The sequence below is a fragment of the Acomys russatus genome, chromosome 20, assembly GCF_903995435.1.
Source record: "Acomys russatus chromosome 20, mAcoRus1.1, whole genome shotgun sequence".
Classification (NCBI taxonomy): Eukaryota; Metazoa; Chordata; class Mammalia; order Rodentia; family Muridae; genus Acomys; species Acomys russatus.
In genome coordinates, this window is record NC_067156.1 from 52004144 (window position 1) to 52022304 (window position 18161).

At 46.2% G+C, this 18161-nt stretch overlaps 1 protein-coding gene across 8 annotated transcripts in view; it reads left to right on the forward strand.

Moving 5' to 3' along the window:
• The window catches only part of Znf532 (zinc finger protein 532), a 116270-nt gene that overhangs the window by 44429 nt on the left and 53680 nt on the right, over positions 1-18161 (forward strand). For all 8 annotated transcript variants that reach the window (XM_051163453.1, XM_051163456.1, XM_051163459.1 and 5 more), the window contains one exon: positions 4756-7109. In XM_051163453.1, coding sequence (XP_051019410.1) covers positions 4773-7109 — 2337 coding nt within the window. In that variant the 5' untranslated portion in view covers positions 4756-4772. The remainder of the gene's footprint in view (positions 1-4755; positions 7110-18161) is intronic.

Sequence of the window (18161 nt, forward strand, 5' to 3'; positions counted from 1 at the left end):
AGGGCACCAGATCTCAGTATAGATGGTTGATAGCCACCATGTGGTTGCTGGGAATTGAACTCAGGGCCTTTGGAAGAGCAGCCAGTGCTCTTAACCACTGAGCCATTCTCCAGCCTGATCAATGGTCTTTTTAAGGAAGATATATTTTATAAGGTAGAAATGGAATGCAAAATTATATTATAATAAACTGATTCTGTTTGAGAAATCAAACTGTTGAGCAAGTGAAGCTAAAATGAGATAGCGCTATGTAACTTGAACTTTTTAAATTTTTAAGTTTTATGTCTGAGTGTTACGTATGTATGTATGTATGTATGTCATGTACATGCCTAGTGCCTATGAAGGTCAGAAGAGGATATAGGATCCCCTGGAACTGAGCCACTGTGTGGATACAAGGAACCAAAAATCTTGGTTTTCTCTGCAAGAGCAGCAAATACTCCTAACCCAAGCCATTTCTTCAGCTCCTATGTTACCTTTTGTTTTTTAAGTAATTTTTTTTCAAATGTGCATTTAGCTGTTTGTCCTCTATATCTGTCTATCTGCGTGATGGCATCAGAACCCCTGAAACTGAAGTTACAGAGAGTTTTGACCTGTCATGTGGGTGCTGGGAATTGAACCAAGGTCTTCTGGAAGAGCAGCCAGTGCTTTTAACCGCTAAGCCATCCCTCCAGCTTTAGCTGTATTAACTTTTAAAAGGAGACCAAAGGTGTTGCGAGGGCAAGCAGAGGCACCTGCCCAACCTGAGCACCCGAGTTTGATTCCCAGGACTCATCATGGTGGAAGGAGAGAACTGACTCCCAAAAGTCACCTTTCGACTTCCATACACTATGTCACACACTCATATGCCTGCGAGTGTTCGCAGGCACACACACACACACACACACACACACACACACACACACACACACACACACTCTCTCTCTCTCTCTCTCTCTCTCTCTCTCTCTCTCTCTCTCTCTCTCACACACACTCACACATACACACCAATGTAATAGTTTCAAAAGCTGAGATTTATATTTTGTTTTTTGTTTTGGCTTTTTGAGACCAGGTTTTTCTTATAGTCCCGGCTGTCCTGGACTTGCTTTGTAGACCAGGCTGGCCTCGAACCCTGCCTCTGCCTCCCAAGTGCTGGGATTAAAGGCATGCACCACCATGCCCGGCCTGAGATTTATTTATTTTAAAGATTTATGTTTTATTACTATTATGTATACAATGTTCTGCCTGCATGTATACCTGTACACCTAGAGAGGGCACCAGATCTCATTATAGATGGTTGTGAACCACCATGTGGTTGCTGGGAATTGAACTCAGGACCTTTGGAAGAACAGTCAGTGCTCTTAACCTTTGAGCCGTCTCTCCAGCCCTGAGATTTATGTTTTAAATCACTTTAAGCAAAAGAATTTATTTCTAAGGTGGTCATGCTCAGCAGTCGGGGTGCAAGATGACACCTGAGATAGAAACATCCAATTTCCCCTCTGCCCTTGCTGCCCAGACTGTAGGAATGGTCAGGGTAATAGGCTGAGTGATTGTGGCTATGAAAAACATTTCTATCAACCAAAAAAGAGGTGTGAAGTTACAGAGTGGTATTTATTACATTAATTATACAACCCAGGGAGACGAGTCTGCCAGCCACAAGGATCTCGAGTTTCAGGTGGTGATGTACAGGCCATTGTACTTGCTGTCCCTTTTTAGCTCAGGTCAGGCTTCCTGAAGGTGAGCCGTTAGTAGCTAACCTTTAGATCTGAAAATTGCCTGACTGTTTCTCCTTGGGTTCCCTTGCTGTTCCCAAGAAAAGAGGATAAACCATATGTAGGTGGAATAGGGGGCAGGGAGCTAGGCGTGGCTAGGCTCCTGTGAGGCAGGACCTTCTGTGCCTGTGAGGGATGTGGGCTGCAGGCTGACAGTTCTTTCTGAGGCTGTCAGAACTCAGCTAGCATGCAGGAAAGCATGGAGGAATGTGGGAGCAGCAAGCCATGGGCGACTAGACGGTCTAGCCCCCTGAACTGTGTGAGGCAGGTCCCTCGTACTAATAACAGGAGAAGGCAATGGTTGACACATTTGATTCTTAAAACACTCATAAGGACGCCTGCCAGCAGCACTTCTGAGCACCTGCCAGCAGTCGCACAGGTTTGGTTTCTGTGGTGACCTTTCATCATTTCTTGTGATTTTCTGTCCTTGGCCTGACTCAGTGCGTATTTGAATTATCTCCTGCTGCTGTTTCTGGACCTATTGCCCTCTGATGGACAGTGTGGAACTGTGATGTCTTTTGACTACATCATCATAAAGACAGGGTGAGACACAAATCTCGTGTTCCTGTGAAGAAAGCCTAGAATTCTCAGGGCCCAGCTACTGTGGGGGTAACTAAGCTTTTGCATCTTTTCAAAGATCTGCCTTTCAGATATGGTGCTGCGGGAAAGGCCGGAGTCGAGCATAGTGTGCACTAGAGAGCTGCACCCCAGCCTGATTCCACACACTGAGCTCTCAAACGCTGCAAATGTAAAACATGGAGCTGCCTAGCTGGTAGAGCTGGCCAAGGGCCACTGCTTTAGTATGGGCGTTCAGTCCGCAGCAGCAGAGGTGAGGACGTTCGGTGCTGTTCTGAAGCTGGTGAATTCTGTTATATGACTAATAGCTGGCAGATTGCTTCTCATCCCTTCCATTTTGCAGTTTGAATGCTCAATGCCATTTTAAAAAAGAAAATCACAACCACAGGCTTCCCTCCCATGGATGGCTTCTTAGAGACATTTTAATGTCAGACTGACTTTTGGAGTGTTTGTGTTTTGTTTCTCGGGTGCAGCCTTTCATGTTGGAGGTAGTTTGATTGGGCTGGGAGTGCTATGTCATTTCTTGTCTGATGCAGTGATAGAAAATAGAGTGACCACAGTTCGCCTCGGGGTAAGGAGACCACTAGGAGAAAAGTCCTTGCGGCTTTCCAGCTGTGTGGAGCTGGCATGACATATGCTTCTGCACCGCTGAGTATGTGTTTGTCTTGTCCTTGACCTAAGAGTTCTCCAGTGTCTTAGCGGCATATAGATCTGCCCTCAGTGGTAATATGGTGAGAGTCTTCTAAGCTGTGGTGCATCTGAAGCCTCTGTGGGTTTCCTGGATGTCTGCTCTCACCTGTGTTGCATTTTACCCAGATCTGAAGATTGTTGCTCTCATCAGGAATGCATAACCGTTTGCATATTGTAAGAAAAATATTAAATAGTTGAATAAACTGTAGAAGCCAGCATCTCAGAAACCAGTAGAGCAAATTTAAAAGAAGAACAACGTAGTAAACACTGAAGAGCGAAGAGTCCAGGGCTGGATGGATCCATTGCTCACTGCAAGCTCCCCAGGCCAGCTTCGGCACCGTCCCTTTTCAACTTCTTTTCTTGGCTGCTTGCCTTCACTGCTGAAGGAAGGACCAAGTCCAAGATTCATTCCTTCCTTCCTTCCTTCCTGGGGTCCAGGGCTACTGAGTGTTCTCTTACAGCTCTTATCCTAGGCCCCTGCTGTGCGGCTTTGTTCATTCTGTAGCATTTATGATGTTAAAGGTGATGGCACATTGCCTGTCCTCAGCATGGTAGGTGACAAGAGACAAGTATACACTCAGTGGATGTATCAGAAAGTAACAGCCATAAAATGGAACCATCCAGGTTCAGAGATGGGGGTGCCTCCCCTGTCCCCAGCTGTCTTTATTCTCTGCCAGTGGGTTGAGGGATTTCCTAGAGAAGGGCTCCAGGGCTGCCTGCGTTTGCATAGCTTTCATTTCTGCTAATGGCTTTACTTACCTTATTTTTCTCAAGCTCTCCATCCTACCCCAGAGTGGCCCTTTCTTTCCTTTCTCTTTCTTTCTCTCTTCTTCTTTGTCGTCGTCTTCTTCTTCCTCCTCCTCCTCCTCTTCTTCCTCCTCCTCATCTTCTTCCTTCTCCTCCTCCTCTTCCTCCTCTTCTTCTTCCTCCTCCTCCTCCTTCCCCTTCCCCCTCCTTCTCTCCCCCCCCCCCTCTTCTGAGACAGGGTTTTTCTTTGTAGCCCTGGCTGTCCTGGGAATCAAGTTGTGGACCAAGTTGGCCCCAAACCCAGAGATCTATATGCCTCTGCCTTCTGAGTGCTGGGGTTAAAGGCATGTGCCACCACCATCCGGTTGTTTCTTTTTCAACACAACAGGGAAAGCTAGAATTAAAAATGGATAGGATTACTTCCTTAGGGTTTAAAAAAAAAAAAAAAAAAACACCACGTGAATTTAGTGGACACCTTGTGAGAGTTGTGTGTAGGCATTGCATTCTTCTGTGGATGACCTTTGAAGCCTGGAGCTGTTTTTATTGTAATCTTTTGTAGTTTAGTGTCCTAAACCTGATGGTGACTGAAGTTATCAGACTGTGCTAGTGTAGTTAAGTGTTATCAAGATGGAAGTACTTAGAGAAGTAGCTTTTTATGAAAACAGTGTGATGGATCTCGTGGTAAACAAGTAGCTTTTTCGGGTGTTACACTAAACTGGATTTTTCTGTGATACATCAGAGCTCCTCCACTGAGCTGTGTGCTGCTCATCCCGTGCTACAGGTGGGAGCAGATGCCTTTGAAGCTGTAATGGCGCGAGTCTGTACTTGTCTGAACATGACTATCACTCTGGCTCAGATTTCCATAGTTATACAAAGTTAGAGTTCCTGCCTTGCATACTTTCTTGGTGATCATCACTGGTAGTGTGAACTCTACAGTAAGACTGACTTCATTATCAGTGTTAATTGCTGATGGAATTCTTTTCTGTCCCTTTAACAGAACATCTGATCAAATTCATGACCATGGGGGATATGAAGACCCCAGACTTTGATGACCTCTTGGCAGCATTTGACATACCAGATATGGTAGATCCCAAAGCAGCCATTGAGTCTGGACACGATGACCACGAAAGCCACATTAAGCAGAGTGCGCACGTGGATGACGACGCTCACGCTCCATCCTCCTCAGATGTTGGCGTTAGTGTGATTGTGAAGAATGTTCGCAACATCGACTCCACTGAGGGAGCGGAAAAAGACGGCCACAACCCCACGGGCAACGGCTTGCATAACGGGTTTCTCACATCATCCTCTCTTGACAGCTATGGCAAAGATGGGGCAAAGTCCTTAAAAGGGGACACACCTACCTCAGAGGTGACTCTTAAAGACCCAGCATTCAGCCAGTTCAGCCCTATCTCCAGTGCTGAAGAGTTTGATGACGATGAGAAAATAGAGGTGGATGACCCACCTGATAAGGAAGATACAAGGTCCAGTTTCAGATCAAATGTATTGACGGGCTCAGCTCCCCAACAGGACTATGAAAAACTGAAGGCACTTGGAGGGGAAACCACAAGCAAGACTGGAATCTCTACCCCAGGCCATGTGGATAAAAACAAAGTCAAGAGAGAAACAGAAACCAATTCCATAACCCTGAGTGTTTATGAGCCTTTTAAGGTCAGAAAAGCAGAGGACAAGTTGAAGGAGAGCTCTGAGAAGACGCTCGAGAACAGAGTCCTTGATGGGAAGCTGAGCTCTGAGAAGAACGACATCAGCATTGCCGCTGTCACATCTTCCAAAACAAAGTCGTCCTCCAAGCTCTCGTCGTGTATAGCTGCCATCGCAGCCCTGAGTGCTAAAAAGGCTGCCTCAGACTCCTGCAAAGACCCTGTGGCCAATTCGAGGGAAGCTTCTCCATTACCGAAAGATGTAAACGACAGTCCCAAAGCTGCTGACAAGTCTCCGGAGTCCCAGAGTCTCATTGACGGCACCAAGAAAGCCTCCCTGAAGCCACCAGACAGTCCCAGGAGTGTATCCAGTGAGAACAGCAGCAAAGGGTCCCCATCCTCTCCTGTGGGGTCCACCCCAGCAATCCCCAAAGTCCGTATCAAGACCATCAAGACATCATCTGGGGAGATCAAGAGGACAGTGACAAGAGTCTTGCCAGAAGTGGATCTGGACTCTGGGAAGAAGCCTTCTGAGCAGGCAGCAACTGTGATGGCCTCTGTGACGTCACTTCTCTCCTCTACGGCCTCAGCTGCTGTCCTTTCCTCTCCCCCCAGGGCACCTCTGCAGACAGCCATGGTCACCAGTGCAGTTTCTCCAGCAGAGCTGACCCCCAAACAGGTCACCATCAAGCCTGTGGCTACTGCTTTTCTTCCTGTGTCTGCCGTCAAGACGGCAGGGTCTCAAGTCATCAATCTGAAGCTCGCTAACAACACGACGGTGAAAGCCACGGTCATATCTGCTGCCTCTGTTCAGAGTGCCAGCAGCGCCATCATCAAAGCCGCCAATGCCATCCAGCAGCAAACCGTTGTGGTGCCAGCATCCAGCCTGGCCAATGCCAAACTTGTGCCAAAGACTGTGCACCTTGCCAACCTTAACCTTCTGCCTCAGGGTGCCCAGGCCACCTCTGAACTCCGCCAAGTGCTAACCAAACCTCAGCAACAAATAAAGCAGGCAATAATCAATGCAGCAGCCTCGCAACCACCTAAAAAGGTGTCTCGGGTCCAGGTGGTGTCATCCTTGCAGAGTTCTGTGGTGGAAGCTTTCAACAAGGTGCTGAGCAGTGTCAATCCAGTCCCTGTTTACATCCCAAACCTCAGTCCTCCCGCCAATGCAGGGATCACGTTACCGATGCGTGGGTATAAGTGCTTGGAATGTGGGGACTCCTTCGCCCTGGAAAAGAGCCTGACCCAGCACTATGACAGGCGTAGTGTGCGCATCGAAGTAACGTGCAACCATTGTACAAAGAACCTTGTTTTTTACAACAAGTGCAGCCTCCTTTCCCATGCCCGAGGGCATAAGGAGAAAGGCGTGGTCATGCAGTGCTCCCACTTAATTCTAAAACCAGTCCCAGCAGATCAGATGATAGCTTCTCCGTCTAGCACTCCTACTACTTCCACTCTGCAGAGCTCTGTGGGAGCTGCCACACACACTGTAACAAAAGTCCAGCCTGGCATAACTGGGGCGGTTATTTCTGCTCCTCCGAGCACACCCATCAGCCCAGCTATGCCCCTAGATGAAGACCCCTCCAAGCTCTGTAGACACAGTCTCAAATGTTTGGAGTGTAATGAAGTCTTCCAGGATGAGACGTCCCTGGCCACACATTTCCAGCATGCTGCAGATACAAGTGGACAAGTAGAGTATCATTTACATTTCGGTGTTTCGGTGATGAGGGTGTAGCCACGAGTGCTCCATCAGATGCCTTGACTCTGTGGTGCCGACATTATGTGGAGGGGTGTGTGTGTGTGTGTGTGTGTGTGTGTGTGTGTGTGTGTGTGTGTGTGTGTGTGTGCGCGCACGCACGCGTGCATGTGTAAGTGAGCACAGGAAAGGGAAAAGATTGCTTTCATAGTATAGGTGCGCTGTTGAAATACAAGGGTGATTCTTTAGTCATATAGAAAGTGTATGCATGCTCTGGTTGTATTATGTTAGGTACTTGTTCAGACACTGGAATATGCATTGGAAGTCTGAGATTTAGTTGTAAATTTAGAGTGTCATCCCATCAAATTAAATGTTTAGTTTGCATTACATTGGCAAGTATCTGAACTTTCTGGTTTTAGAATTTTAACAATTACTGGTATTTATAGCACTGAAATGACTTAATCATCCACCTGTTACCTGCTTTAAGGCACGTCCACTTAGCGACTGTGGTTCAACAGTGTGTTCAGTAATGGTCAAGGCAGTGACTTTAGCTGCACATGGGAAACCATCTGGCTCAGTAAACCTTTGTGTTTGCACCTTTTTCAAGGTGAAGTACAGGTCGCTGTTGGTGAAATACATTTTATAATTTGTATCAATTCATTATCTCTCATTTACTTTCTCCATGAAACATTTGGCTGATACATAGCATGCACAACAAGCATTCCTAATGGCTGAAAAGGGAGGGGACCTAGGTCTGGCTCCTGTCTGAGGGTCTCCCGCTCGCTGTCATGACACTCCAGTGGTAGGCGGTCCTCCTCCCGTTGTTTCCTCAGCGTTTTGTTATCTAGGAGCTGCGTGTTGTGGTCAGAAGCCGGATACTGTCTGTGTAGTTTTTCAAGGTCAACTACTGACTTACACCATTTGTAAGATTTTGAGTTTGGGGAATGAAAAAAAAAAAAACCTGTTCTGTTTTGCCTTTTGTTTTTCCTCTGTGTTTTCTGTCTAGCTGAAGTGGGGCCAGTGAGTTTTGACCACACTTTGCATGTTTGGGTGTTTCATGTGTCCAAGGGGAGGAGGAGTTGCTGTACTAGCTCTGCCTTGGAGCGCGGGCTGGTGGTGATGACTGGGTTCTGTCATATGCGTACCTTTACCTTGTCAGCAGCCCCGTTACGGAGGAGCTTCGTTTTCGTTACGAAAAGCAAAGCCCCAAAGCCATTTCCTGAGTTGTTTGTGCTGTTGTGATGCTACTGGACACTGTGGCTGGAGAGCTGGCTCCTGCAGGGCCCGGACTCGGCACATGTGGTTGTGCGCTCTCTGGAGTTGTCCTTATCTGTGGGACAGGGGTAGAGTAGTACCCCGTGCTCCCCAGCTTTTGTTCCCAGGTAAACATTTTCAGGATTTACATTTGGGCTAGGTTCAAACAGTGGTGAAGCTCTCCCCTGGGGGAAAGAGACGACTGTCTTCTTTTACTTTTTTCTTTTTTCTTTTTTTTTATTTTGCTGGGACAAGTAAAATTTGCAGGTCACCTACATTATCCGGAATCCAAAGGAATGAATCATGGCAGATGTACATTAAGTAAAACACCCACACCCTTCCTTCACTTACGCCTTCGTCACTCACCCGGCTAAAGAGCTTTTGCCAGCTGTTGGCCGGCTCTCCAGGGCTGCTGTCTTGCCAGTGCCCTGGGCTACATTCTCCTCATGGTCCTCCTGCCCGTTTAGCGTTGCAGTCTTGATTCAGAAGACCTGTGCACAGCTCCTGCTGGGCGCTGACAGTCGGCTCACCTCCCCGGTCCAGGAGAGACGGATGATGCTGCCTCAGCAGCTTGGGCCTGTCTAGCTTTTTGCAGGGCTGCAGTATTCAAGAAGAGATCACAATTTTATCCATTTTTGAACTTGCCAACATGAATTTTAGTCAGTTTTAGTTCTGGAAATATCTACCTGTTAAAACAGTGACCTCTCTGAGAGTGATACTTAATTTTTTTTTTCCTTAGAAAATTTGGAGGTTGGCCAGGCAGTGGTGGTGCAAACCTTTCATTCCAGTACTATGGAGGCAGAGGCAGAGGCAGGTGGATCTCTGTGAGTTCTAGGCCAGCCTGGTCTACAAAGTGAGTCCAGGACAGAGAAACAGTATTTCAAAAAAACAAAAACAACAACAAAAACAAACAAACAAACAAAGCCCCAAAAACAAACCAAAAAGAAAAAAGAAAATTTGGAATTGAACAGGGCACCTCTGGTACTAGAGGCTTTACCAAGCCTGTTTTCTGTTTTCTGTTGTGTCAATGGATTCAAAACCTACTTTTTTTTTTTTTTTCCATTTCCCACCTTCTTGGTTGCTTGTTGGTGAATTAAGAAACAGGATTACTTCCCAGCTGTAAAAGCTCCCCTGTCCTCATGTCCTAGCATTGCTCTCTGAAGCAGGTTCCTGTGATGTCACAGCCCGTGCTCTCAGCGTTGCCTTCCCTGAGATGTCCCCGCAGCTGCATGTTGTTGTTGTGTTTTTGGTTTTTGTTTTCTCTGTGTAGCTTTAGCTGTCCTGGACTCACTTTGTAGATCTGGTTGGCCTCTAACTCATAGAGATCTGCCTGCCTCTGCCTCCCGAGTACTGGAATTACAGGCATGCGCCACCAAGCCTGGCTGCACTTAAGTCTTAAAGAGTCATCCATAGTAGATTCCTGAATGAGCTGCTGTCTCTGTTAGATTTTGAAGGTTTGAAAGTGTCCCTGGAGCCCTAGACCAGCAGGTGCCCTACACTTTGGATGCTACCTTTCAGTTTGTTGTAGCTGGGCTTGGAGAAGGGGGCACTACTGGTAGTGGGATCTTTTTTCTTTTCTTATTTTGAGATAATTGTAAATCCATGTAAGAAATATGAGAAGTTCTGTGGTACCCCCAATAGTAACAGCCCACAGAAACATAGACTAGAATCAGAGCCAAGACATTGACATTAGCATGGTCAGGCAGTACAGTAATCGCACCCTCCTGAGCATAGGCCCCTTGTCACCCTGCTGTGTCTTAACCCCTGGCAACTGTTGTCTGTTTGTAGTTCTATATTTTGCCAATTCACGAATGCTAAAATAAAGAAACCATGCAGTATGTAAGTGGATTGGCTTTTTTCACTCAGTACAGTTCCCTGGAAATGCATCTAAATGCCTGGATCAGTACAGATACTCTCCGACTTAGGACAGATGATGTTATGGTCCCAGTAAGCACATCATAAATTGACACTATAAGAAAATGTCTAAGATTGGGGCTGGAGAAATGGCTTAGCAGTTAAAAGCATTGGCTGCTCTTCCAGGGGACCTGGCTTCAATTCTCAGCACCCACATGATGGCTCACAACTGTCTGTTACTCTAGTCCTAGGGATCTGACATCCTCACTCTAATGCACATTTTAAAAAAAGAAGAAGATGCCCAAGAAAAACCCAGATGTCCTAGCCGAAGTGCTACTTGTTTGCCTTTGGGATCATGTGGCTCCCTGGCTGACTGCTGAGCACTGAAGACATTGCAGCCTGTGTGGGGAAGCTCATCAGGACTGAGGACTCCAAGCGTGCCTCTACTGCAGTGTGTTACTTCCCTACATCAAAATATTTTGAGCCAATCACAGCTAGTTAGGACCCTCTGTAGCCTGTTCTGTTTTAGTGCCGTGTGGTAGTGTAAGCATAGTTCTTTTTTTGTTTTTTATTACAAAAATTTTGGGCTGGGGGGACAGATTAGCAGCTAAGAGTGCTTGCTGCCCTCGCCCTTAGGTAGGACCCTGGCTTGCTTCTCACCCACGTGGTCATCACTAGTTCCAGGGCATCTGATGCCCCATATGACCTCTGTGAGTACTTCATGCATGTGGCACTCATACGTACATGCAGGCTGAACACTCATACACATTAAACTTAGGTATTTTCGAAAATACTGTACATGTGCACAAGCACATGCGAGTAGTGTGTATGCTGTCGGGGTTGGCATCTGGCGTTTTCCTTTATTGCTTTCCACCTTACTGTTTAAAAATTTTTAACATGTATTTTATGTGGAGGAGTGCCTTGTGTACATATGCATGTGGGTATCCCATACATGCCTGGTGTCCATGTAGTGCTAGGGATTGAACCCAGGTCCTCTGCAAGAGCAACGAGTGCTCTTAACCTCTAAGCCATCTCTCCAGGCCCCCTTCACTTTATGTTTTGCTTTTGTTTTTATTTTTTTTTTTTGAGGCAAGGTCTCCATACACATATACATGGAGCCCTGCTTGTCCTGGAACTTGCTATGTGGACCACGTTGAACTTACAGAGCTCCACCTGCCTCTGCCTCTAGAATGTGAAGATTAAAGGCATGTATCACATGCCAGATACCCCAAAGGGTTTTAGTTTAGTCTTCACATTTGTGCCTGTGACCCGTTTTGAACTTCTGTAGGGGTTCGACTGGGTGGTTCATTTTTTAGCCCATGCACGTCCACTTTTTCTAAGATCATTTGTTGAAAAGGCTGTCTTTCCTTCTGGGAATGGTGTGTACCTTTGTCAAGTGTCACTGCATATTTGTGGGGCAGCTTCTGCTCTGTGTGCCTGCCCAGTTAGCCATCTTTGAAGCTCATGGTACCTAGGGCCCTCAAGAGAGTACATGATTCTTCCTCAGGGTTGCTTCCGGGGTTCTACTTGCTGCCTACAGGAAGTAGGAATAACCTCATCTGCATCGATAGAAATCATGCCAGCCCTGTGACAGGGGCTGTGTGAAGGTATGAAGTAGGTTGAAGGGAAAATGGATGGCTTTATATGCTGAGTCTTTTAGTCCTCAAACACAGCCTCGCCCCACATGGTTACGTCTTTAGTTGCTTTGTGGCTTCTAGCATGTAAGTTCTGTTCATGTTTTGGTAGATTTTGGTTGCTTGATTGATCAATCAATCAGTCAGTTGTTTGTGGTATTGGAGATGAAACAGAGCTCAAGATATGCCACCCTGAAGTGCACCCTACCTGAAATTTATTATTTTAGACAATTATAACTTTGGGGTGTACAAATCCATTGATAGTACATAGAGAAGTTAGTGTTGTTTATTTATTGTATATCCTGTGCTCTCTTCAACTTACTGGCTTTAGAATTTGGGGGTTAAGTTACTGATTTTTCAGGTATGGGCCTCAAACTCACCTGCTGAGTGCTGGGATTAAAGGTGTTCCTGGCTCTTTGTCTCCTCTTTAAGATGAGATCTGGAATTGCTCACCTTCTACTCCACCTGAGGCTTTCCAGATGCTTCTGTGGGTGAGATTGGGTTCCCACTGAGGCTCTTTTTTAAATTGTTTTTTGATTAGTATACAAAGAAATACATTCATGGAGGCTTTTCAAGTGCATCGTTCTGTTGTGTTTTTATTTGCCCCTCCTCCGCTCTCCTCCCAGGCTGCTCTGTGCCATCCTGGCAGACAGTTCCCCTTCTTTCATGTCATGTATCCATTTGGGGATTTCTCCTTGAGAGGTCATTCTCCACCCGTGTCAGTTTCTTTCCCTCAGCCCCATCTTTCCAAGGAGAGACAACTTCTCTTCCCTCTAATGGCCTGTGATTGGCCCTCAGCCTTTCCCCTGAGCTCGCAGCTCTGGCTCCCCTGCTCGCCTTCTGTCCAGTGCTGGGAACAGAACCAGAGCCCCCTTCCTAATAGGTGGCCTCTGCAGCTCGGCGCCGCACCCCTAGCCACAGGTCTCCCTTTTTCTCACCTTTCCTCTTCTCTTATATCTTGTCCCACCTGCTTTTAGAACAGAGCTTACATTTCTCTGTGCTTCTCTGAGCCCAGCAAGGATTTCTTCCTAGGATTCTGCTGTGGCTGGGGCAGCAACAGCTCCTCCACCGACTCCCACTCACAGTGTTCAACCTTTGCAGACTGTGTCCGTGTCACTTCGTTGACATTTGCTGAGCCTGCCTCTGCCAGTCTCTGTTGTCCTTCTCACAGTCACCCCAGAGCAACCCCTCCTTGTCAGGAGCTGGTGCTATGCTCAGCTATGCCTGGTAGTCTCTAGAAAGATCTGGCTTGCTGTACAGGGTGTGTGTAGACTTCTTTGCCTTACACTGCTTATGTCTGGGTCTGAGTCATGGGATTTTATTGGGCGTTGACAGGTGATGTGGTCCAGGAATCCCAGCTTATGCTTGGTGGGTTCTGCAGCTGAGGGAGAGAATCGTGTCTCTTTCTTGCAGCATGGAACCAAGCAGTGCAATGAAAATAGAGCTGTGGGCAGGCGACACATTCACTCATGCACACGCAAGATACACGCTTCTGCTCATACACACACACTCAGACACACTCTTGCACTTACATGCACACTCACATACTCACATTCATTCATGCACTTATGCGCAGACTTCTCATAAGCTCACTTATGTCCTCACCAACACTCCCAAGGTCCAGTTTGGGGCTTCTCACTGCCTAATGCGTAACACTGGGTTTCAGCACCCGAGCAAGGCAGTGCATAGAAGACCAGAAAAGCAATCCTGTGGGCGATGTGTTCAGGAGCTGACGTCTGCAGGTGTAGAAGTTGATGCTTAGATGCACTGGGATGCCGTGCTTCACCTCTTAGAAAAGAGTGACAGAATGTGACCAAGTGCAGGCTCCCCATCCCAGCACTGGGGAGGCGGAGGCAAGAGGAGCCTGGGCTTGCTGACCTGTCAGTTCAGTCATATTAGTGCGCTCCAAATCCCAGTGAAAGGCCCTTAAAAAGAAAGCGGGAAGTGATTGAGGAAGATGTTTCATGTCAACCTCTGACTGTCACAAAGTACATGTGTGTGCATCTGTTTCTAAATAAACTCTTAGTTATTAAAGCATGTTTCTTGCTATACAGTCCACATTACTGTAAAACCAGAGACTGGAACAGGCTCTTTGGTATACTCGTTCATTTTAAAATTGGCAAAACATTATGTGTAACTAGTGGCAGAGCTGGGACTTGGGGCAAGTGTCCTTCATTGTCAGCTCATTCTCTCCTTAATGTTGTTGCTTCCCTAGGACATAGAAGCATAAGACTTCACCGTTGGGGACCCGAGGAACCTAAGAATAGGCCTTGGGCTTGTTTGTGCGTTGGCCTCAGGAGTGCAGCAGATAGTAGACGGCCTACCTGCTTGGCCCTCACTTTTAGAGGTTGATTACTCAGTTCAGTTTCAAAAATTTTGTGGGCATTACAAGTTTTCTTCTTAATATTTAAAATTATGTTATGTGTTTGGTGTCTGTGCACTACCTGCATGCCTGGAGTGCCCGGAGGTCATAAGAGAGCATAGGATCTTAGAACTGGAATTACTAATGGTCGTAAGTCAATGTGGGTGCTTCAGGAGCCTCTACAGAGCAGCCAGTGCTTTTTTTTTTTTAATGTTGAGCTACCTCTCTTGCTCCTTTGAGAAATTTTTTAAAAAAAATATTTTTTGGAGCTGTGAATTGGCTCAGCAATAAATGTACCTGCCACACCAACCTTGAGGACCTGAGTTCAATCCCTGGAGCATACAGACTGGAAGGAGAGAACCAAACCCACAAGTTGTTTTCTGATCTCCACCTGGATGCCGTTGCACATGCGTGCCCATATTCCTATACTTATACATATGGCACACACACCTGTGCACATGGACGCACATCCACAAGTACTATAAAAAAGGTAATTTTATTATGTATGTATGTAGCATCTGTATGTATGCGGATGTAGCAAGCCAGATCCCCTGGAGCTGGAGGTGCATTCAGTTGAGCTGCCTGATATGGGTGACAGGATCTGGTCCTCAGGAAGAGCAGAGTGTACTCTTAACTGCTGAACCATCTCTTCAGTTCCCTTTCTCGGCCTCTAAACCTGACGTACTATATATTAAGTTCTTTTGAACAGTCTCTGTCCGTTCTCTTCTGTATAAACGGCTCTCACGCACTTCTAGAAGTCACAGAGCACCCCACCCCCACCCCACCATTAGCAGAAGACTAAGCTTCCTGGCCTCCACTTTTCTTGTCCACCCCTGTGGCGATTAAGCCCAAGCCTTAACGCACTAGGCAGGCGCCCCGCTGCTGAGCTGTACTCGCGGCCCTCGGCTTTATTATTTTGGACAGGCTCTTGCTGTTACCCAGACTGGCCTTGAACTAATGACCCTCTTGCCCAAATGCAGGGATTACAGATGTGGGCCACTGGGCTGTCAGCTCAAGACCTTTTGACACCGCTCCCCAAACTGTTAATTTTGCCTTGCCCCAGTTTACACGGTGGTGTTGCCAGCTCTCAGAGCTGTATTCTCTAAGTCCGTGTGTGTCTGCTGTACATCTGTGAATTACTCATTGAGCCGGCTCTTGCTAGGATTGGACTGTGCAAGTGATCTGGGAACCAAGGATACGTGTGGTCAGTGTGTGTGGTGTGTGCTTTGAGTCGTTCTCATTTAGGTGAGCTCTGAAAACAGTGTTTTCTTACTGTGCTGATGGTGAAAACGTGAAAGCCAGGAAAGAAACTGCCGCTCTTCACTATGGCTGTTAGAAGCATCATCTCCCTGTAGAGGCAGTGTGTGGAGCTGGGTTGAAGGGCAGCAGCAACTGACTTTGCATCTGGCCCCCCACTGAGCTGCAGTGGGCTGGCTTCTGGATCTTTCCCCCTTCCCCCCCCACCCCGGGACAGGGTTTCTCTGTGTTAGCCTTGGCTGTCCTGGACTCGCTTTGTAGACCAGGCTGGCCCTCGAACTCACAGTGATCCACCTGCCTCTGCCTCCCGACTGCTGGGATTACAGGGCTTCTGGATCTTAAGGCTTTTGCAGGCTTACCTGTGAGTGGGCGCTCTGTGTAGTGGTGTTCTCGAGCCTTTCCCAGCCTTCCCCCTTTAATTGTCTCAGGCTGTATTTTTCCCTAAAAGAACAAATTGAAACAAAGAATTTTTTTTTTTTAAACTCTGTTAATTCCTCACTTATGCAAAGAGGGTGCTGAGCCCCAGAGTCTAACTTCTTAACAGGACACCAGCCTCCCCCCGCATCCCCCACCCCCAGCCTCTGCTGTTCTGCCTGCTGTCAATTTCTGGCCACTGGCCCACGAGGCTCACGAGGGACTGTGATCCTTTCAGCTTCCTTTTGCTACTTTTCTAGTGTTGATTTACAGACAAGTAAAATTAATTAAAAAGTAATTCCCCCAGCAAACGAAGCTGCCCCGGAGAAGAAATGAGTTGCTTTGCCGAAGCATCGAAACCTTTATGTGTATTCTGATGGCGTTAAGCCTAACGTTCAGAGACGTAAGTCCACGTGCGTGGATTTCTTTCTTCGAGGCCACGCACTGCTGTCTAAACTGCTGCTTCTCCTGCAGAGCTGCCGAGCAGTCTTTGTTTGTGCCAATTAGGAAACATTTCTTTGACTTAAACAAAAAGGAAGGGAAAGTCAGATTCTGTTAGATCATAAATTATCCATACCACTCCAGTGCTCAGTGCGTCATCCCCGCAGCCCAGAAAGTGTGTGTTTTGTCATGAATTCAGAGCATCCCAGAAGAGCAAGTTGAGTGCCCCCTTGGCGCTGTGGAAGCCCACATCTGCTATCTGCAACAAGGACAGTTATGCAGTCTGAGGCCAGATAGTTAAGTAAACAGTGTCCAGTGAGTCCAGAAACCCGGGCATTATTGCAAGCATCAAGGAGGAGAGTGCTTACAACCAAGATGGAATGGAGGTGAGGCGTGCAATAGTAGCCAAGGGTACAGGATAGGGGTTTGGTTAGTACACAGCTGTGTGCACACCAGTGTAAGGGAAGGTGAGATCCCTGCACATCCACTGTGTCAGTGAGCACATCTTCCCATCTCAAGAACTACAGGATTGAATGCATTTGATTTGAGGCTGGCAGCTTGTCCTCCTCTGGGTCAGATCTGGGTAGTTGGCCTCAGTGGTGGTGATGAGTGTAATAAACTGTGCATTTTGTAGTTATTGTAAAGAGTTAACCATTTGTGATTCTATCTTGATGGATGATAATGTAAGTGTTTTTGGTTTTAGCCTTGTTCTTTTAGATTTCCTCTTGGTTTTATATTATTACGAAAGTACTATAACCACATTGCTTGAGATACGGGAGAAGCTATAGGGAAAAAGGGACTGATTACTCATCTTAGCATAAACTGTCATCTTTGGCATTCAGGTTTATTTTTTCAGGTTTTTCAACTCTTCCTTTTTGTGGTTGTCCAATTCGCACGACCCCATTCCATTCTTTCCACTGCTCCTCCACCAGTGCCTGGCTGACTCCTGGGATTTGCACTTGGTAGCTGTGGGGCCCAGGGTGCGTTTCCCAATACCATTAAGTCTTTTTTCTTCTTCTGTAAAACAGAGATATTATTGACTTTATGAGAAATAAATGACATAATGTATTTAAATCTATATAAAGTTCCCAGTGTACTTAAAGGACTTAATTCACTGCTTGGCTCATAGTGAAATGGAGTCAGTCCATACCTGTATCTCTGTATCTCTATACATACATGAGTTTGTATGTATATGCTCCATACCTTATTATATCTATATACATACATGAATGTGTGTATATTCCTATGGATGTGTGCATATGTGTATGTGTAGACATCTGTATAATGTTTTTTGACTTCTTTTAGAATTGAAAGATGAGTTTTATTTTCAAGTAAGTGCGCCTCCCAGGATGCCTGTGGGAATTCAGACAGCATGGTTCTCACCTGGGATAGCTTGTGAAGGAGTAATTGTGATGACCTTGTAGCTAGCAGGCTCTTGTAATTACTGACTCTGTTGTTGTGTCATGTTTTAACCTTTGAAGAATGTGTCACCAGGAATGGCATCTTTTAATGACATTAATCTCACCAATGCTGCCTGTAACGCACTTGTTTTGTGACTATAATAAACATTTTATGGGTTAAAACTTGTATTTTAGTCCTTTCAGGAGAAAAAACAAGAAATAATTTTCAAGTGAGTTTTCTTTCTTTTTTCCTTAATATAAGTCACATCAAAGCTTAAGCTTAAATTTTTGGCTTAATTTAAAATAACTATGAAAACTTAAAAATAATTTTTTAAACTGCTGTCAGCCTGATAGTGTTTTTAATCTCAGAAAAATCTATAGTTTGGGACTTTCTTTGACTTTAATACAAATGTTTTATTTTCAAATGCAA